This window comes from Papio anubis, chromosome 13, assembly GCF_008728515.1.
Source record: "Papio anubis isolate 15944 chromosome 13, Panubis1.0, whole genome shotgun sequence".
NCBI lineage: Eukaryota > Metazoa > Chordata > Mammalia > Primates > Cercopithecidae > Papio > Papio anubis.
The window spans coordinates 4,445,825-4,467,464 of record NC_044988.1 but is presented as its reverse complement, the minus strand read 5'-3'; the positions used below and the strand labels follow the sequence as shown (position 1 = coordinate 4,467,464).

Genomic DNA, 21,640 nt, shown 5'->3' with positions numbered 1-21,640 from the left:
TATTGGCTTCATAATAATAAAGTGAATTTGTGGTATTAAATAAATGGAAAATAAAAGGCAAATGGTACAAACTGAGAGTTCTTGAGATGTTTGGACTATGAAGGGATTCATTACCTAAAGAGTGGCTTAAGATTCAGAAGGCATAGCTTCACAGTCTCTGTCTTCTAAGGGCAGGGTATCTTCTATCTTCCAGGATAGGGTATAGTAAGTCTTACCAAATATGCGATAAACTTGTTGTTTAGGGATATTCAGCATTCCTTTCCCCTTCCTAAAGGTACTTAGGTTTCTTTCTCAGAAATTGTATATATTCATCCCTGAGAGGTCTGAGAAAAAATAAAAAAAAAAATTGTGTCTACTTTTGATTAGATTTGTCAATCCAGGAACCTGTCTCCCCATATTAAAGTCAAAGGAACTATATACTGCTTTCACTGCTGGGCTGGGGACTCTTAGTACCTAAGTTTGGTCCATTCTACTTTTTCATGACTTTGAATCTTGAGCAAATGACTACAGTAAGATTGGGGTTCATTCATGTCATCAACAACACCCCAGCTGTATTGTTAAAAGTACCTGTCATTCTTAGTTCTCACCCAGTCTTATTCTTGATTCTCCAAACTTTCATAAATTCATTTTTTTTTTTTTTTTTTTTTTTTGAGACAGGGCCTCACTCTGTTGCCCAGGCTGGAGTGCAAGTGGCATGATCTGGGCTCACTCTAACCTCTACCTCCTTGGCTCAAGTAGTCTTCCCACCTCAGCCTCCTGAGCAGATGGGACTACAGGTGCACACCAGATTTGGCTAATTTTTGGATTTTTTGTAGACAATGGGTTTTACGTTGCCTCAAGAAAAATAACGTCAGGGTAATATTAAGTCTTTTATCAGTGACATGTAACTGATTTTAAAATGTTATATAGTGCTTCCTAGTTTAACCAAACTGGAGGCATGTTTTATATGATAGGCTGATGTCTCATGAATAACTGTGCCAAAAGCCTCATTTCTGAGTGCACTGATGCAGTAGATGTCTCAGGTCCCTTAGCTCCCAGATCGGGCCAACTCTCCTTATACACCTGGGACCTGGGAGGAATGGGGAAGTGGGCACAGCTTTCCCAGACTCTCGTTCCACCCTGAGGATAAAGTATTGCAGTAACTTTCTTCCTGCCTTCCAGACGCACTTGCATTCTTTCTGGAGCTCTAGTCAACCCTGACCTCTTCCTTTGTCATCAGCAAGGTCACAGGCCTGAGCTGCAAGTCTTAGCTGTTTCCAGAAGGGTGACTGTGTGCTCCCACCTATATCTGAGGTCCTAGACTCCTCAGAGGAAGTCAGCTTCATGTGATCTAGGCTACTCAAGCCTGGGGCTGGGGCGTTTTCATATTCTGGTATGAGACTTGCTTCCTCTGGAAACATCTTTATGGTTTACACAAATGCACAGACCGCTTAATAATAGCTAGTCTCTAAAATGTACACCTTAAAATGGCTTTGTACTTATGGAAATTCCTAATTAAAAAAAAAAACTCATTTGATTTATATCACATTGTAAAATATAGTTTACTTCAAAATATGATCCTGAAGATTCCATCAGGCAGTGTTTAAGGGCTGACTATAAAGTTTTAGCCCTTAACAGAGTATACTCAACTGAGTACTGTCTTTCAAAGCAGTCCCTGTCAATGTTTGTCCATTGATTCCATAGCAGCTCCCACTGCCCACCCTGCTTGAGAAGCCTCTTTGAAAGTTGCCTAGAGTCTTTAGCACTCATCTGAAGGCCCTCCATGAGAACAACTCTTCCTTCTCTCTTCCACATAGATACTTTTGCATCAGCCCAAAGCTATTTGGACACAAGTGTGGTGAACACGGTAAGAAAAAAACAAACTAAGCAACAAAAAAACAAAAAGCAGGCAGTGCTGCATTAGACTGAAAGTGAAAGCTGGAAACTCTAAGCACCTATGAACCGCCAGGGCAGTGTTGGTTGCTTTTACCCACACGGTCTCCTTTGGTGTTCTGATGCTTGGGAGGCAGTATCCCTATTGACAATGACCCTAGCTTGGAGGGCTGACAATTGCTGAAAGTGATGCTGTTTATAAATGGTAGAGTCAGGACCCACACATGGGTGTGGTCTGCCTGCAAAGTACATGTGGAATTCGGAGATGGGATTACCATCCCCGCTATAAAGGGCAATATGATCTGTGGCCAAGAGGGTTGTACAGGGTACTTAGTTACACAGATCACACTGATCCCCTTCTCCTCTTTCTTTTTTCTATGCAAGTATATAATCTATTTGTCTATATGTCTGTCTACCTTGGTAGATTGGGCTCCTTGAAGAAGGGATTACATTTTCTTCATCTCCATATCCCCAGTAGCTTGCCAATGCCCAGTATACACCAGGGACTCAGTCGCTGTTTGTCTTACTTTCTTATTCACTCTACTCTGACTTAGGACATGTCACCTTCTCCTCTTGACCTTCACATTCAGATGTGTTAATAGAAGTGGATAAAGACCACTCTAGCTTTAAAACACCCTCCAATATAGAGAGAACTCTGAAACCAGAAGCAGAAGCTGAGGAATAGTGAATAGAGCATTTTCCTTCACACAGTGGGCATTAGGGTGGTATCCTGTTCCCTTGAATGCCTCTGCAGAATTTGACCCTAGTTTCTCAAAGTGGACTCAAGAATGATCTTAGTGTTGGTGGTTTTGTGGTTTTCCTCGAGACTTTGTCATTGACAGAACAGCTTCTGGAAATCTGAAAAGAAAAAAAACAGGCAGTTTACATATTAGTTTGGAATATGAAATGTATTTTGTCATGGTCTCCAGAGTCCGAATATGGATCTCCGTGGAGCTCTCCTATACTCTGCTACTGCTAACTCACACTACTAGAGAGAGAGCAGAGCCTGAAGATCAAAACACTTCGCAACTGCTGACACACTGCTGCAGTGTGGTCAGTTACTGATCTACCATTTATGAAGCAGGCCTACAGATGTGTGTGTTCTTCTGGGTAATTAAAATTGATAATTAATTAACAGGGCTGGTGCTAGGTAAACGTTATAGGTTAGAATCCCAAGTGTGGATTAATTTGCTCTCTTCACAGACTCCCTGCTTAGCTCCAGCCTGCTGGTCTCCCAACATATGCTAACGATTACATGGGCAGGATCAAGGTCTCTTATTACCTTATTTGAAAAACTGGAAACTCATCTGTTATTGCTGGTGGTTAGACACCTCCCCTTAGTAAAATATTAATTAAAGATATTAGACCGGGCGCGGTAGCTCACGCCTGTAATCCCAGCACTTTGGGAGGCAGAGGCAAGTGGATCACTTGAGGTCAGGAGCTCAAGACTGGCCTGGCCCACATAGTGAAACCCCCTCTCTACTAAAAATACAAAACTTAGCCAGGTGTGACGGTGTGCACCTGTAATCCCAGCTACTCTACAGGCTGAGGCAGGAGATCACTTGAACCTGGGAGAGGGAGGTTGCAGTGAGCTGAGATCACACCACTGTACTCCAGCCTGGGCAACAGGGCAAGACCCCATTTTGGGGGGCAAAAAATAAATAAAATAAATATAAAATAGAAAAAGAAAAAGTCCCCAATTATTGTCATATTGTGACCCCCAAGAAGACATAACTTTTTATTAAATTTTAAACACAAATGTTTATTTTTACCTCAACATTTAAGCAATTTAACTTCAAACAACCCCCGAATTTGAGCTGAGAATGCAGAGTATATAAGTGTTTGTCAGCTAAATATTTTGCCTGCCATCAATAGTTACTCAACAAAAAAAGTGTTTTTTTTTTTTTTTTTTTTTAAAAAAAGAACACACAGCTAAATAGGGCAACTAAGAATTGAGTTTTATGTGTTATGATACAATAATGAATTTTAAACTTTCCAAAAGTACAATAACTGGTCTATGTTCTCGAGTATAAGTCTAGACAAATACAGTTTCTGGAAATAACTACAAAAGTCAACATTTATTGAGCATTTGTTGTGTGGTAGGCACACAGATTATCTGATTTAATCCTTAAAACAACCTGGGAGGTTAAGTACTATTAATATGTTGATTTTACAGATGATAAAATCCAAGGTTCAAACAGGGTAAATATTTTTGCAACGGCACAGACTTATCATAAGACAGATGCTGGGGGCCTGACTCCAGAACCTTAGAACTCTACAATGTAATAAGGTGAAAATAAATTTATTTCCAGAATTTCAGATACTGGCACTAGCATTTTTTTTTTTTTTTTTTGAGATGGACTCTCGCTCTGTTGCCAGGCTGGAGTGCAGTGGCGTGATCACTACAACCTCCGTTTCCCGGGTTCAAGCGATTCTCCTGCCTCAGCCTCCCGAGTAGCTAGGACTACAGGTGTGCGCCACCACGCTCAGCTGATTTTTGTGTTTTTAGTAGAGGTGGGGTTTCACCATGTTGGCTAGGATGGTCTCGATCTCTTGACCTTGTGATTTGCCCGCCTCAGCCTCCCAATGTGCTGGGATTACAGGCGTGAGCTACCACGCCCGGCCGTACTAATGCATTTTTAAAAATTAAAAGCAAGAGTATTTAAAGAAAGGGTAAATACATGGAATGCAATGCTACGAATGAAAATACAAGTGATTAAAAACTACTACTCCTCACCTTGTGAACCTGCCTTGGGTTATAGAAGGAAATTTGGATATTTCTGGATTTTGCCTTATTATTTAATGGCTAACTGTATTATTTCTTTTATTTATTTATTTATTTTTGAGATGGAATCTAGCTCTGATGCCCAGGCTAGAGAGTGCAGTGGCGCCATCTGTGCTGACTGCAACCTCTGCCTCTCGGGTTCAAGCAATTCTCTTGCCTCAGTCTCCCGAGTAGCTGAGATTACAGACGCACACCACCAGGCCCGGCTAATTTTTGCATTTTTAGTAGAGACGGGGTTTCACCATGTTGACCAGGCTGGTCTCGAACTACTGACCTCAAATGATCCACCCGCCTCGGCCTCCCAAAGTGCTGGGATTACAGGCGTGAGCCACCGCACCTGGCCTGTGTTATTTCTAGATAACATGTCATCTTGGCTTTGTGACTAATTTGATGCCTAAGTGAGTGGCATAACTTGTCAGTCTGTTTTTAAATATAACTTCTTAAAATACCAGCAGCATTTAATTTATGTATATATGATACTGGCTTGTATCTGACGTGGCTATCAGAAAAGAAAGCAGAAAAATCAAACTTGCCTTTTTCACCGGGAGTATGGGGGCTTCTTTGACCAAATCGTGCGCGTGCAGGCTCCATGTGCTGGGTAGCGGCTGTCCGGCCACAGCCTGTCGGTTGCATCCTGCTCCTCTACAGAGGTTTCTCCAGAAAAAGAACAGATGGAGAGGTGAAAGTAAGTAAAAGCGGCACTTTAAAACTTTGAGTGCTGGGTTTCTAAATTTATATTCTGAAAGGCATTAATCTCTTTTTGAAAATGTTTTATGCAAGCCTAATATACATACAGTATCAACCTCATTTTAGAAGCAATTACGACAGAGCTTAGGAACAGAATTTACGTAAACGACCTCCTTCCAGAAGATGCTACTAAACCAACAAGATTTAAATCGCTCTCCCTAAGAAGGGCAGGGCGAGCCACTGCAAAGGCGCACGTTTCAGCCTGGCCATTCCGCAGTGGGAACGCAGGCTTTCCACGCTGCAACAGACCTGTGCTCTCAAGACAGTCTCTTCCGTGACGAGCAGGCGCTTAGGACTACCTGTACCTTCAGACATTATGGTGCGTTTGGCCATGTCATTTGTCATAGGTGTAAAAACCACTACAACCGAGAGCCCGAAGCTGCTGGGATGAGCACCTGCCGCGGAACTGCATTCTCGCGCTCCTTCCTGCTCTTTCCAAGAAGCCCGGCGCGGCCGGCCAGCATCCCGCTCCCCCGGACCCCGCAGTCAGTGTGGGCAGCAGGCCCAGAGCGGTGCGAGCCCACCGTGGCGTTAGAAAGGCTGCGTCCCGACGAGCAGAGTGATTCGGCCTCCGGCTCACCCTCAAAGCTCCATCTTATCACCGCTTCCCTCAGGAGCAGGCGAGCTCTTCCCCAGGACCTGCTTCGCGGCTTCCCCTCGCCGGAGTACCGCCGGGCGGCGGCGGCCTCTCTGGTCCTGCGGGGAACAGGCCGCCAGGAGGGGAGCGGCGGCCGACGGGCCTGAGGCGGGCGAGCGGCCTGTGGCCTCCAGGCGCGGCCTGCTCCGGCTCAGGCGCCCCCTGGATCCCGCCCCGGCCCGACTCCCGGCCTCCGCCTCCGCCGCAGCCGCCTCCGGGAGCCCCGAACCGCGTCCCGCCGGCGCCGCCTCTCTGCCTGCTTCGCCGGTGCCTCCAGGCGTGCCTGCGTCCAGTGCCGGTGGACCCGCCTGCCGCCTGCCTCCGTCTCCTGCCTCTGGCCCCTCAGCCTGGCTCGGCCTGGCCTGAAGTGCAAAGGGTGGCGGCGGCAGGTCCCTCCCCAGACATGGCCCTGGGAGGCGGCTGCACATGGCGGCCGCGGCGGCCATGAGCGCGCCCCCGACCCGCCCCCAGTCCCTAGGAGGCTGCTGCCCCTGCCCGTCTGCCTGCTCCGCTCCGAGGGGCACACGGTCTCCACTGCCCCGGCCCCCGCTGCCTCCCCCTGCCCGCACTCCAGTGCTCCGCGCCCCCGCCGCCGCCATGGGCGTGCAGGGCTTCCAGGACTACATCGAGAAGCACTGCCCGAGCGCCGTGGTGCCGGTGGAGCTGCAGAAGCTGGCCCGGGGCAGCCTGGTGGGCGGCGGGCGGCAGCGGCCCCCGCAGACCCCGCTGCGCCTGCTGGTGGACGCCGACAACTGCCTGCACCGCCTCTACGGTGGCTTCTACACCGACTGGGTCAGCGGCGGCCAGTGGAACCACATGCTTGGCTACCTGGCGGCGCTGGCCAAGGCCTGCTTCGGCGGCAACATCGAGCTCTTCGTCTTCTTCAACGGCGCGCTCGAGAAGGCCCGGCTGCACGAGTGGGTCAAGCGGCAGGGCAACGAGCGCCAGACGGCACAGCAGATCGTCAGCCATGTCCAGAACAAGGGCACCCCGCCGCCCAAGGTCTGGTTCCTGCCGCCCGTCTGCATGGCCCACTGCATCCGCCTGGCGCTCATCCGCTTCCACGTCAAGGTGAGGCCGGGGATCCGGGCGGGCCGGGGACCGGGGCCGCGCCGCACCCCTATGCCCCTTCCCAGGGCACAGAATGTCGCCCGGCCGTGGCGGCGCTGGGGGCAGCGAGCTCCCCCTGCCCTGGCTCGGGATAGCCGGGCCGGGCCGCAAGATGGATGGCCGCGGGTGCAGGCCGCGCGCTGCCCAAGCCCGCCTCCAGCTGTCCCTGTTCGGGGTCCACGGCCGCGTGGGGACACCTGAGGGCTGGGAGAGAGCACCGGACCAGAATTCGGAGGCGGCAGTGTCATCATCCCGAATATCCTTAGTTTTTCCCGTCCTATGGAGGCGGGCAGGCTATCACTCACCTTCAACTTTGACAAAATATGACTCCCTTTTCTAATTTAGCCTGTTCTTTCCCAGCAACAGGTTCATCTTGGAAGCAAGCAGGATACAGAGTAATAGAGGGGGTTTCGCCAGGGCCCTCGGGGGCTGCAGATATCACTGCCGCCGCCGCCGCCGCCCTTGCCAATGCTGTTAGCCCGGTGACAGAGAGACGTGTCTAAGGGCCAGTGCCCTGGCCTCTACTTCAGAACGCAGTGCCCTGTCCGTGTTCCTCTTAGTACAGGGTGTTTAGAGAATCTTTCTATGACTTTTTGTGTTAGATTTCAAAGAACCGTGCACTTTGACAGGATGGGATTTGTCAGTTCTGTGACTTCACGTCGGTGTGAAAGAGGTCTTTAAGGCAGTTCGGTTTTGTAGATCCCATGCGAAAGGAGTCCTTCAAAGTCAGGGGGCGAGCTACGCGGGGCGTGAACTCGCAGGATTTATTTTTCGGGTGCACAGTAAGTATTCAGTGACCTTCAGCGGCGCCCTGACGGGTGGGTAATCAGAGCTCTACATCACCGGCCTCCTCTGGCCCTTTGGCAGAGGGTTCCGCAGCTGGCACTGGGCCAGAGGAGAACTTCAGGACCCAGCAGTGACTGTGGAGATAAGCACAGACATGATCCTGGACTTCACGTTCTGATTGCTTGCTTTTTTCATTGGTTTTCTTGAAAACAAATTTTGGGGGCCTTTTTGGTGTCTTAGCTCTCGCCACTCTGCCTTCCATCTTGTCATTCTTTGACATTTCCTTGAAACTGCTGGAGCTGAAAGTTTGTGAAATTCTGTCTTCGCGGTTGCCCCCGGTGCCCGCGACGAGATGGTGGTAGTTAAGCCTCAAATGATAGCGGAAGTCCCACCCACGATCCGGTTGCAATTGGTGAGATGGTGTTTAAGTCGTGGGTGGAGGCGGCCGGCAGAGTCCCGATTGGCCCCTGCGCCTGGCAGACACACAGCTGCCATTCCTCAGGGAAGTTCGGGTGAGAGGAAGTGCCTGCCTAGTAATTTCTGAATCGGAGCCTGGGGCGCTCAGGGAAGTAAGGTGCTGCCATTTGTCTGAAGCGATCCATCTTCCTAATAGAGCGTAAAAGTGTTCAAAGTTTGGTCTTGTTCAGAGATGGAAAAGACTACTTAAAAGACAGGATGGGCTGCACTTACTTGCCTTTGGTAACCGCACAGCTATCTACTTAACTAGTCAGGCGAGTTTCAAGGGAACACTGTGAATATTACTTAGGATTAGAATCAGTGTGTATGCATATGGTCACTGTATCTTTAAAGAACTGTTGAGTTCTTTTTAATTCTACAGTTTCTTTATCTTTGCACCCCTTTGAATGCCTCGCACACCTAGTAGGTGCTCAGAATTCAGACCAATGTGTAAGTGTTTGGAAACTAGATTTAAGCTCCATTTAAGATCGTCTTTTTCACTTAGGTTTCTGGACACGGGATAATTTTGTCTATATTTTGCTTTTGCTAAGCTTTTAATTATTGAGCTAGGATCATATTATAGTGTAAATTGCACAAAATGAATATTGTAATGACTCGATTACTTGGTGGTCTCTTAGCTGGCAACCTTACTTTTTTGAAAAGTGCCTGAGAGATTTAGCTACTAGAAATTTCTCAGCAACCAAGCAAGATGTCAGGAAGTTTGGGTACAATGTTGTGGGGGTTGGCGGGCGTGGGGGGGTGCCTTTACTTTCCTCACTGAAAAATCCTTTTAAGCTCTCTCACTCACGGACTGCTCTCTTTTTAGATGTAATTCTAACAAGCTTGGTTATCTATTTTCTAAACTCAGCTTGAGAAGAGGGTGAAGAGGAGAGTCTGCCAGAGGCAGGAGCACCATTAATAGCAAGAAGTGACAACAAGAGTGAAGATTTAAAAAGCTATAAAAAGCAAACATAATTCTGGGGCTATTTTAAGAAAAGGAAAACAACCCTATGTACTTCAGTAGTCCCTGAGGGTAGTACAATGTGTATTCTATAAGGATGATTTTGAGTCATAAAAATTAATATTCAGCATTCTCTGTTTAAGGGATTGAAACAGCGTATACCATTTAATAAAATATACCCATAAAATGGTTAAAAGGTTTAAAACCATGATGAGGTATCACTACAGGCCTATTAGAATGGCTAAAAGAGAAAAAAATTTGAGCAATACCAAGTGCTAGCAAGAATGCTGAGCAACTGGATCCTTACACATTGCTTGTGGGAATGCAGAATGGCACCGCCACCCCAGAAAACAGTGACAGTTTCTTATAAAGTTAAGCATACATTTATCATACCATCCAGCAATTCCACTCCTGGGTATTTTCCTAATGAAGACTTTTGTTTGCGCAGAAACTCGTACTCAAATGTCCATAGCAGCTTAAATCATAATAGCCAAAACGTGGAAACAAAATATCTTTTAATAAGTGAATGGTTAAACTACTGTATAGCCATACTATAGAATGCTGCTTAGCAATAGTAAGGAAGGTGTAGGTAACAACTTGCATGAATCTTTAATTAAGGTTTTATACTGAGTGAAAGAAGCCAGGTTCAAAAGGGATGATTATAAAACTATAGTGATGGGGACCAATTCAGTGATGCTGAGAGTAGAGGAGAGGAAGGATGTACACATTAAGGGGACAGCAGGAGAGAGCTTTGTGGAGTGATGGAACTGTTCTGTATTCTGATGGTGGTGATGCTACCATACATTAAAATCAAAATGATTCATCCAAAGTAAATGTGTTAATTTTATCGTATGGTAATTTTTTTTAAATTAAGTAAAAACCACTGGCAAAGGAATTGACATGAACACTTCAGTATATATAATATTGGGTAAATGAGACATTTATGAAAACTTTAAGCATCTTACTGGTGCTTTCTCGTGTTTCGTAAATTGGCGGAGGGGCATAATTTCTTGTTACCCTTGCTTAGAGAAATCTTTTTTTTTTTTTTTTTTTGAGATGGAGTCTCACTGTGTTGCCCAGGCTGGAGTGCAGTGGCGTGATCTTGGCTCACTGCAACCTCCACCTCCTGGGTTCAAGCGATTCTCCTGACTCAGCCTACCTAGTAACGGGGATTACAGGCATGCCTGCCATCATGCCCGGCTAATTTTTGTGTTTTTGATAGAGACGGGGTTTCACCATCTTGGCCAGGCTGGTCTTGAGCTCCTGACCTCGTGATCCACCCGCCTCGGCCTCCCAAAGTGCTGGGATTACAGGTGTGAGCCACTGCGCCCGGCCAGGAGAAATCTTTTTTGACTTAGAGTTTATTTCGTTTACAGAGTAATAATTGTATTTTTTGTTCAGTAGTAGTAATTGTATTTCTTTAACCATTAGAAGTTGGTCTACGTGGAAGGAGAGCCAGAACAATGAAAATAATAATAATACGTTGGCCTGTGTATTGACTAGTTTTGGATAGGTCCTGAAATAGCCTAATTTGAACTTGGTTTTAGCTAGTTACTTGGACAGTTTCCTCTTGTGTGCTTTGGGTCATTATAACCTTTGAAACTTCAGTAAATGACTTATGTTTATTTTAAAATCTTGGTCACTGGAGCTTTCATAAATGTTTCTGCTATATGACTTGTGGTATCAGTGTAAGGGTTTATAATGAAGTCCTTCAGATCTTCTGAATTTGCTTCCATTGGAGTTTTGTTAAATAATGCTCTTACATAAAATGGCGTTCATGCTTTAAGTCAGTGGAAGAATGTGAGGTTAGACTATGGTTTAGAATTTTCGTGGTTAGCATAATTACATGTTTGTATTTAGAGATGATTTCTCTTCATGTATACTTGATGGGGGAGAGAATGGTATCAGACCAGGTCCTTGCTAGGTCCTTTCTCACATATGCCATCTCATTTAATCCTCAGAGTGCTTTGTTACCCCATTTTACATGCGAAAAAACAGGATCTAGTGATTAAGTGACATCTGGGGACAAGTCATTAGTAACCTCAAGACGGAAGTGGAGTGCTAAAGTCAAAGTTCAGCTTCTTTGTGTAAGAATACTTTGTGGGTGTGCCTACCTACAATTCACCCTCAGGTCAATTATGATAGCTAACCGCTTCTACTATGTTTTCTAGTTAGGATAGGAATAGCCAAGCTTCTACTCAGAAGAAAAGTTTCTATTCAGAAGAAAAATGGCCATCAGTAGATCCTGAACGCTGACAGTATATCTTATTCTTAAGGACCTTTAATTGACTGGAAGATTTTTAAGATTAAAAACTGACCATATTGTACCTCAAACTAGTCATTGTATATATTTCTCTTATTGTACTACTTTTGTCACTAGTTTAATTCACATAGCATAATGTCTTCAAGATTCATTCATGTTGTAGATTGTGTCAGAATTTCCTTAACTTTTAAGGCTGAATAATACTCCACTGTGTATGTGTACCACATTTTGTTTATCCATTCATCCACTGGTGGATGCTTGGGTTGCTTCCACTTTTTCACTATTGTGGAGACTGAATAATGCTTTTATGAGCATGGTATACAGAGAGCTGTTCGAGTTCCTGCTTTCGGTTCTTTTGGGTATATGCTCAGAAGTAGAATTGCTGGGTCATATGGTAATTCTCTGTTTTTCTTTTTAAGGAATTGCCATACGTTTTCCACAGTGACTGTGTAGGCCATATATTTTATGTCATAAGTTATATAATACATATTATTATAATATAGTTCTATTTTTTCACATTAATGTGATCACGCTATACGTTATTCAGCAGTTTGCTTTTTTATTTGTAAGAAGTCTTTCCATGTCTATACTTAGAGCTCTAAATCTTTTCAGTCCCTAAATAGTATTCCATAATTTATCCAGCCCCGACAGATGGTGTACACATGGTATATACATACAGTAGAGCCAAAGGTATGCACATTTTAAAAGCCACGTAGGGCCGTAGAGTCAACATTGCCAGACCTTCAGACTTTGCAAGAAAGCCAGAAACCCAGATTTTATTTAAAATTATTCCATTTTAAAAATGCCAAGTGAAGGAAAACTTGGTTCTAAGTTAGCTTCAGCTCTTGTGCCAACAATTTATTTGAGCACTGATCTTTATCAACAATTATCATGGTCATCTAAATCTCTTCCTTCTTTTTTTTATAACTTTAAAATTAAACCTATCAAAAACCACTCTGTCTCTTCCTGTCTGCCTCCTTGAACCTTTTTCAGTGATCAAAATGCTTCCATTTCCTGGGGTTACTGCAATATGATGTTTCCTTAAATGCCACAATCCTCTTGGCCACTTCCATGGTATATTCTTTATTATGTACTTCTCAGTGTTACATCTTTTGAGGTGAGTGCTAACCACAAGTTTATTCAACATCTCACCATTTCCAAGGCACAGCCTCGCTGTCCTCAAAGACTTCAGCACCTGGTTTTACATACTTATATATTGTTTATACTGTGTCCCATCAGCACAGACACTGACTATTCACATCTCTAATCTGGCATCCTGATTCTGCAACTGGAGTGAATTTCTAATTGCACTTTAGATACTCCAGAGCTTGGACTATATAATTAGTGAGAAAAGTGACCCCACCTTTAACACTTCTGAACGCTGTGTCCCCGTCGCCCCTTGCCACTCCCACCGTCTGTCCCTGCTTGCCTTCTGCCATTTCTCTTTTCCCATTCTGTTGGCTTCCTTTTTAGTATAACGAGCTTGAGCTTCATGATCACACACTTCAGAGTTACACCTTCTACCACCATAGAGTCATGCTTGCTATTCCAGCATCCCATCCTCCCAGTCCCTAGAATAATGACACACCAGGCCAATTCTGGCTCAGCAGTCTCTTACTTAACTGTTATACTCTTCCTTTCTTCCGGTACCCCCAACATTTGAATTCACCATATTTACCCAAAAGCTCTAAGAAATGCTTTGCAAACCCTTTAGTGGGTTGTGAAACCAAATTATTGGATGTTTGCCATTATTTAAAAATGACAGAGAATAAAATAGAATGAAATATCGAATGCAAGGCATGTACTATAGGTCAATTCCTTGTTGTTGCACTTTTGTATTCCTGTAGGTAGCAGTCAGAATGGCCTCTGCACCTACCCCCGCTCCCCAGTGGAACTAATCTAGCACAGCTTTGGCAGGGTAGACGGCCACATCTTCAGGGAGGTCACTCTCCTGTTGGGACTTGAGCAAAACCATTAAGTCCAAATTCCTTGTTCAGACTTGTAGACCCTCCTGCGACCTGAACTCATTTGACCTTACTTCATGTTTCACAATCCCTCTACTGTACTTTTTTAAATGTTCCCAACCCAACTGCTCACTATGTCCCCAAGAAATATCCAGCTTCTGCGTATGTCATTCCCTCTTGTTTAACTACAGTACTGTGTCCTACTTTTGCTCATCAAAATTTTACTTATACTTCAAAGCCCATGTCAAATGCCAGCCTTCTTCATGGAATCTCTTGATATTTGAAAAAGTGGACCGGGAATACACACACAGCATAGTGTGTTTGCAGTGGACATTCTGTAGTCTGTTGTATTGCAACCACCTGCATAGCTGCATATTTACCTTCCCCAGCCACCTGTAGTCTCCTTGAGGCCAGGGACTGTGTGTTTACTCCTCTTGTACCCCCTTATGCTTACCATAGGCACTCAACTCTAATCAGAATTATTTGCTGCGTTCCATTATATAGCCAGACAAATTATTTCAAAATCTGGATCAATGGCCATTACTTAAGATTTGTTTTTTTTTTAATCTTAAATTTCTCATACACTCTTTTCTGACTGGTTCCCAATGGTGATTAATTCTCCTTTCAGCAAACGCTTGAGTGCCTGTTAATGCCCAGGCCTGGAGGAGTGAACAGATTAGGAAAGGAAGGAAACCTTCAGGGAACCTATAGCCTCTGGGTTGAAGAGGTTCATTTAAATCCTTTTTTTCTTGTTTGGAACTTTCTTTGATACTGTAGAACAATATGTTTACTCAGTGAAGACCTGTGAGTGGCTCTCAAGTAGGGTTAACAGTTGAGACATTTGGCAGGGGACATTTGGCAGTGCCTGGAGGCATTTTTGGTTGTCACAGCTGGGGGAGGATGTTAACTGAAGGCATCTATTGGGTGGAGGCCAAGGATGCTGCCAAACATTCTACAGTGCACAGAACAGCCCCTATAGCAAAGAATAATCTGGCCCAAAATACCAGTAGTGCCAAGGTAAGGAAATTTTGGTATGAGCAAATCAAAAAATTCTAAGCTTTATGCCTTTGTAAAGTCATATAAATGTTTGCAATAGAGATGTCCAAGTATACCAGGAAGAAAGTAATCAAAACCACAACTTAATTTTCTGAATCAAAATATACACAAGTATACTTCCTCCTATGTCTAACATATTTAGATCGACATTGTTCTTCATTTTAGTTTTCTGAAATTTATATGAATAGGAAGAAACTAATTAACACATATTACACATTGCAACCTTAATAAGCACTACACTGTAGGAATAAATGTCAAATATCGCGTAATATGCAGAAGAGAGATTTTAGGATTTGAAAAATTAGACTACTTTCCAGTAGATTTATAGGCACAATTTTCTAAACAAACCAGGCATTTAAATGAATCACAGTTCAGATAAAAATATTCTTAAATTCTCTAAATGTCTCCATATAGTTCACCATTTATTTCATTTTTGCTTTTTTTTTTTTTTTTTTAAATTCAAAGTCTCACTCTGTTGCCCAACCTGGAGTGCAGTGACACGATCTTGACTGACTGCAACCTCTACCTTCTGGGTTCAAGCAATTCTTCTGCCTCAGCCTCCTAAGTAGCTGGGATTACACGCCATGCCCAGCTAATTTTTCTATTTTTAGTAGAGATGGGGTTTCACTATGTTGGCCAGGCTGGTCTCAAACTCCTGACCTTGTGATCCACCTGCCTTGGCCTCCCAAAGTGCTGGGATTAAAGGCGTGAGCCACTGCGCCTGTCCCCATTTTTGCTTATTTTTATGTTTTCTCTAGAAGTAAATCTGATGAAGACCTTGCCTGTTATCCAGCTCTTGGAACGGCACTTGGTGTGTAGTACATGCTCAGAAAATATTTGATAAATGGATATGAATCACCAGTTACAGGCAAGGAAGTGTGATGACAGAAAGATGGTAGGAAGCAGAAGTTTTAAAGTCCCCATAGAGTTAATTCCAAAATCACTGGTGTCAGCTTGGCCACGTGGTGCAGAGCTTTTATCTTTGAATAAGCCTTTTATGCTTCTTAACTTAGGAGATGTGTTGAGGGCATAAAAGGGGTGACCGCTTAGGGAAATGGGCTGCATTTAGCCACCTTTCCTCTTGTTATACCTGGCTTTGTCACACATTGTTTCTAGGCATCTTAGGGAAAAGTGTAGAGTTGAGCTTGACCCACTGCAATATTTGCAGAGGTGATGATCAGTCTGCATTATAGAGTTTAGGATCCGTGATTTAGAAACAGTACTTTTGTGCTCTAGTCATTTGGCCTTTCTCAGTTGTCTCTAGAATCAATTAACTTTCTTGAAAGGATGAATTTACCATGTTGGTGTTTTACTGGTTAGTGCAGGGAAGTATACTAGAGGGTTTATTGCTGGAGGGTTGACTTGACAGGTCTGAAGTGCATCGTTCATCCTCTGAGCTGGAGCACATTTATGAACAATAGTAACAAGCTAGCCCAGACTGTTGGAGGGGGTCACTGGGCTTCATGGATGAGATGTTTTAATTTCCTGGACCTATGAAGAGTTTGCAAGTGTTACTATCTTGAAATAAATAGTATCAACCTGAGGTTCTTTTTCCTAAATTATGAAAATTGAAATTTTATGTTTTATATTTTGGAATGATATATTAATAAGAATGATGTTACTAGGATTTAGCTGAGTCATTAGATTACTAGAGTAGGCTAAATAGATTATGAATACAAATTATGTGGGTGTCTCCTCCTTTTATCATGTTATTTTTTTATTTTTAAAGTTTGTAAAGTTTAATTTGCATTTCTTTCATGACATCCACTCCTTTATTGTTATTATTATTGTTAATATTTTTAGAGGGAAAAATCAAACAGTTTTACAATTCGAGCATCCCAAATCTGAAATGCTCCAAAATCCAAAACTTTTTGAGCACCAGCATGATGCACAAAGGAAATGCTCACTGGAGCATTTTTGATTTTTGATTTTTGAATTTAGAATGTTGAACTGGTAAGCATAATAACAAATATTCCAAAACCTGAAAAAGCCTGAAATCCAAAACACTTCTGGTCTTAAGTGTTTCAATAAAGGACACCTAACCTGTGTTATTGAATAACCATTGAACCAGACTGTGATCACATCACAAGCAGTGTGTGCAAAAGAGATTGCAAAAGCAAAAAAGAAGTATCACCCTTTGATACAGCCTGGCAGATACAAACTATTACATACATGCTATTTGTCGTTAGTCAAAGGAAAAGGAAAACTCTCCCTTTTTATAAGTAGGAAGTTAATTTTGGAGCCAAGCACCTAGGCCTTCTGAGAAGACAGGGAGATACCCTTCTGTTTATTATTATTGTTAATTAAAATTGTGGTAAAATACGCGTAACATAAAATTTACCAACTTAACCATTTTTAAATGTATAGTTCAGTGGCATTAAGTGTATATGTGTGTGTATATATATATATATTTTTTGAGATGGAGTCTCGCTCTGTCACCAAGGCTGGAGCGTGGTGGTGTGATCTCAGCCCACTGCAACCTCTGCCTCCCGAATGCAAGCGATTCTCCTGCCTCAGCCTCCTGAGTAGCTGGGATTACAGTGTGCGCCTGCCACCACACTTGGCTAATTTTTGTATTTTTAGTAGAGACAGGGTGTCACCATCTTGGCCAGGCTGGTCTTGAACTCCTGACCTCAAGTGACCTACCACCCTCGGCCTCCCAAAGTACTAAGATTGGCATTAAGTATATTCACATTGTTGTTTAACCACCACCACCACCACCATCCATCCCCAGAACTTTTTCCTCATCCCAAACTGAAACTATGTACCCACTAAACTGTAACTCCCCAGTCCTTCCGTGCCCCAGCTCCTGGTAACCACCATTCTACCCTCTGTCTCTGAAGTTGTGTACTCTATGAACGTCATATAATGAGATCGTACAGTGTTTGTAATTTTGTGTCTGGTTTATTGCATTTAACACAATGTCTTCAAGGTTAATACGTGTTGTAATGTGTCAGAATTTCCTACTGAAGGCTCAGTAACATTCTGTTGTATTGGGTAGACCACATTTGGTTTATCCATTCATCAGTGGATAGACACTTGGGTTTCATCCTTTCTGTCATTGTGAATGGTGCTGCTGTGAACACGAGTGTACTGACATCTCTTCGGACCCATTCTTTCAACCTAGAAGTGTAATTGCTGTATCATAGGGTAGTTCTGTATTAAGTTTTTTGAGGAATCACCATACTGTTTCCCAAGAGGCCACACCGTTTTATATTCCCACCAGCAATGCACAAGGGATATATTTTTCTCCACATATTCTTGTTGACACTTACTTTCTTTTTTTGTAAATAGTAGCCATCCTAATGGGTGTGAAGTATACATGTCTCATTGTGGTTTTGATTTATATTTCTGTAATAATGAGTGAAGCTGAGCATCTTTTCATGTCCCACTCCCTTATTTTAAGAAATGTTTTCCTTGTTTTTAAGATCGCCGTACCCAATTCTCATTTATTCTAAACGAGATGTGTAAGATAAGCTTTTCAGCTATGATTTCGCCTTACCTGAAGAGAGTTCTTTTTAGAGGCATTGCTGCTACGTGTCATAACATTTAAATTGCCCTGCAAACAGCAACAAAACTCTGCCACCAAATTGGAGTTGACTTTTTTTAATGTTCTCATTCTTTAGTTGGACTAGAGTAGGGAGCAGAAGCTTCAGCGTTAGTTTTTCCCACCTCAGAGCTATGGACTGCCCATTGGGAAGAGGCCCCAAACTGCCTTTGTGGTAGTTGTTTTTTAAAACAAAATAATTTAGGTGGACCTATACACTCTTATGATCAGGTTGTTTTATATCTTCTGAATCAGATAGCGGGCTGGAGGATGTGTCATGTCGCTGCCTGAACGGGTGTAAAATTATTCTGAAGAAAAACCAGGTTAACGGTGTTTTCCTAGTGTCAGAAAATCTATGTATGAGAACCCATAGCGTTTCAGGTCCTGTGTGAAAAGCATGAAGAAACCTTTTTACGCAGCTTCCTTAAAAGTACATAGGAACTGACATTTGTCAAGTGCTTATTATTTGTGAATGCTTCTGAGCTGTTTACATGTAGTATGTTTAATCATCGCAGCTACCCTATGAGATAGAGGAATACTATTATTCTTACAGATGAAGAAATGGAAGTACAGAAAGTGTTAAAGTAGGCAGTGGAGTTCACCCAGCTGGTGCCAGAGACACAAACCTCATTGTAGAAGTGTTTCTTCACTGGAGACTAGGAGTAAGTAACAGTGTTAAGTTTTTTTTCTTATGGGGTCGTCCCGTAGCTGTGCTTCAGAATTAATAAACAATTATACTTGCCAAGTAAGCTTGGGAGTTTTTTAGTCATTATTCTTTGTAAAAGTCCTGAGTTTTGATATATCTGCCTTTTTAATGATGAAATGTAAATCTAATGAGATAAAAAGATTTACCTAGGAATATTTGGTAAATTTAGAGTGGCATAAAATTATAATCTTAAATGAAGTACAGAGTACTTTCTTGAGACCAGAAATGGGCCCTTTTGCCACTTCTTAAACTTCTTAACACTAATGACACCTACCGCATTTCTTGGGGAGGAGTAGACAGGGAGGAAGAAGCTGGGAAGTGTTGTGCTTCCCATGCCGGCTGCCCCAGGTTAGAGTGTTCTTTTGGACACTGGCCCCCTCATCACTTCACAAGCGATGAGAAGCAGAATGCTCCTTGGGGTTGTTTACAGAAGGAATTTGAGAGTTTCACTTCCTTGATCTCAAAGCTTGCATTTTGATAGAGTGGAAATGGTAGCCCTGACAAAAATTAATCAAGGCCTGGTGCTTTTGAAATGGCAGATACTTTCAGTGGCTACTAGCCTGGGACTTTCAGTAAGGAGGCAGCTCATAGTTCGAAGTCTGATTTACCTCTGGTGAGTGACTTTACCCCCTTTCAAGGGCTACCTGTAAGTAAGTGTTTTCAGGGCTTAATTTTTTACGTCATTTTGTTCTTCGAGGGGGTTCAAAATGAAATAATCTCAACATTGTGTTTAATAGTTTTAACTCACTTCTGAAATTAACATTAAGAACTGGAAGTACACATTTCATTATATTATGCCCAGTCCAAGCCAGGTGTTGGAAGGCCAGGGAAGAGAAGAAGCAGATACGTAAGAGTGAGAGAGTAGCTTAGTAGAGGAGAAGGGAAAACAGGAAGGCGCTTCAGAAGACCAGATGAACAGCATGGGAGCTCAAGTCTGTCAGACCCTGAATCCCCAAAGCTTCAGCCTGGTACTTAATGTTTATTCTTAATTAAATAACTGCCTCGTAAGTTATTTTGATGCAACCCAGAATCTTTTTTCCATTCCCACCCGAACGTTGCATTGTATCATCTTTTTACCCCTGCTCATATCCTTGACCAGATTTTTAACCAGACTTTCCATGATTTAAATCTTAAGGAATTGTATATTGGGCCTCTTACGAATATTCTTAGTAGTTTGACTGCATTTATTCACTCATAAATTAATTGGTAACCAAATTCCATACTCTGTAGATTTTCCTGTTTCTTTCAACTGGACTATCTGTGGGAAGTTTTCTGTTTTTATATAATAGGCTTTTTGAAACTTGCATTTAGGCCAGGATTTATTTTTCCCGTGTCTGTTATACTTTGTTCATCTAATGAAGTGGTTTGAAATAGTCTTTCAGCTGATGTCTTGTCTTCTAGAATATTGACTTTTTTTTTTTTAGAAAAATGAACTTATTTGGAATAATTTTATAGAAAATTTGCAAAGGTAGTAGAGACTTCCCCAATATCCTTCACTCAGCTTCCAGGGAATGTTCACTTCCTGCTAGCTGGCACAGTGATCTAAACCAAGAAACTAGCCTTGGTAGACTACTGTGAACTTCATTACGGACTTCATTTGGATTCCATCTGTTTCCCACCAGTGTCCTCTTCTGTTCCGGGACTCTGGTCAGGACCTCTGGTATCCTCCATCCCCTGTCTTCTGGGACAGCTTCTGTTTGTCTTTGGTGATCTTGACACTTTTGAGGAGTACTAATCAGGTGTTTTATAGAATGTCTCCAATTTGGGTTTGTCTGATGCTTTCTCTATATTAAATTATGGCTGTGTGTTTGGGAGAAGACTAGCCCAGAGGTGTAGGGCGCTTCTCAGCACCCACATGGCACATGGCATTGACTTGGCTTAGCACTGGACAATGCCAACCTTGGTTGCTTGGGTAAGGAGCTGTCTGCAGGTGTTTGCTCTGTAGTGACCAGTTTTCCTTTCACTCATTTGTAACATCCTCATCCTTTGGAAGCAGTAATTAAGTCCAGCCCACATTCAAAGGGGAGAGGGTTAAACTCTACCTGTTGGGGAGAAAACTATATGGTATTATTTGAATTTTTCTGTAGGGAAAATGTATCTCTTCTCCCTTCATTTATTTAATCATTTATTTTTATCATTATGGGCTCCTGTCCTCTTTCTAGGGTCATAATCAATTCACTTGGGGTTATATCCAGCTCTGCCTTATCCTTGCTCACATTGTCCTGGCTCTGGCTGTGGGAGCTCTCTTGGGTTGGCCCGTGTGACACATGCCATCCTTTTGTTTTGGGAGTACTTCCTTGCTTTCTGGACCTACAAGATGCTTTCGGTGCACCTTGTGTTTTCCTGCTCCAGTGTCAGCTGTCTCCAAAGAGAAGCCCTGGTTCTTTGTCATGGAGAAGGTGCCTGGAAACCTTGGTCTGGGCGCTGGTGTGGTCCTGCTGCTGGGGTGTGTCTGTGTCTGGGCCCTCGTAGCTGACAGCTTCAGGTGCTCCTGCTGCTTGGGGGCCCCTGTGAGGAGATCTATGTGGACACCAGATCTTCCATTGTTTCTGTACCCACCTATGTGTGCATTTTTGCCTGAATACCAGTTCTCACTGATGTCTCATGGCTAATCCAGCACCATGAGGTTCATCCTAGCCTTCTCCTTTTGCAGATTATTTGTAGTTTCTCTGACAGTGGGGACCTGGCTCATATAGCATTTGCTTTAACCCTAGTGTTCCTGCAAAGTCATTTCAGAATTGTTGATGCAG

General features: G+C 43.2%; 2 protein-coding genes across 5 annotated transcripts in view; one reads left to right on the top strand and one right to left on the bottom strand.

Moving 5' to 3' along the window:
• Window positions 1-1,516: 1,516 nt before the first annotated feature.
• Window positions 1,517-6,303, bottom strand: FAM120AOS (family with sequence similarity 120A opposite strand). Its single transcript, XM_003911995.4, has 3 exons — window positions 5,800-6,303; window positions 5,191-5,311; window positions 1,517-2,730 (listed from the first exon to the last, which is right to left on the bottom strand). Exons 1-3 carry the CDS (start codon window positions 5,814-5,816, stop codon window positions 2,644-2,646), a joined length of 225 nt encoding a protein of 74 aa, XP_003912044.1. The 5' UTR covers window positions 5,817-6,303; the 3' UTR covers window positions 1,517-2,643.
• An 89-nt stretch (window positions 6,304-6,392) lies between these two features.
• Window positions 6,393-21,640, top strand: part of FAM120A (family with sequence similarity 120A) — a 115,162-nt gene continuing 99,914 nt past the window's right edge. For all 4 annotated transcript variants that reach the window (XR_002517709.2, XM_009189207.4, XM_003911994.4 and 1 more), the window contains exon 1: window positions 6,393-7,112. Coding sequence is in view for 3 of the 4 variants with exons in the window: in XM_009189207.4 (XP_009187471.2) it covers window positions 6,468-7,112 (645 nt within the window). In the remaining variant the exon portion in view is untranslated. The remainder of the gene's footprint in view (window positions 7,113-21,640) is intronic.

Coding starts and splice junctions, on each gene's coding strand:
- FAM120AOS (XM_003911995.4), bottom strand. Junction 2,731..5,190: donor CCATACTCCCGGTGAAAAAG/GCAAGTTTGATT, acceptor TTTTCTTTTCAG/ATTTCCAGAAGCTGTTCTGT.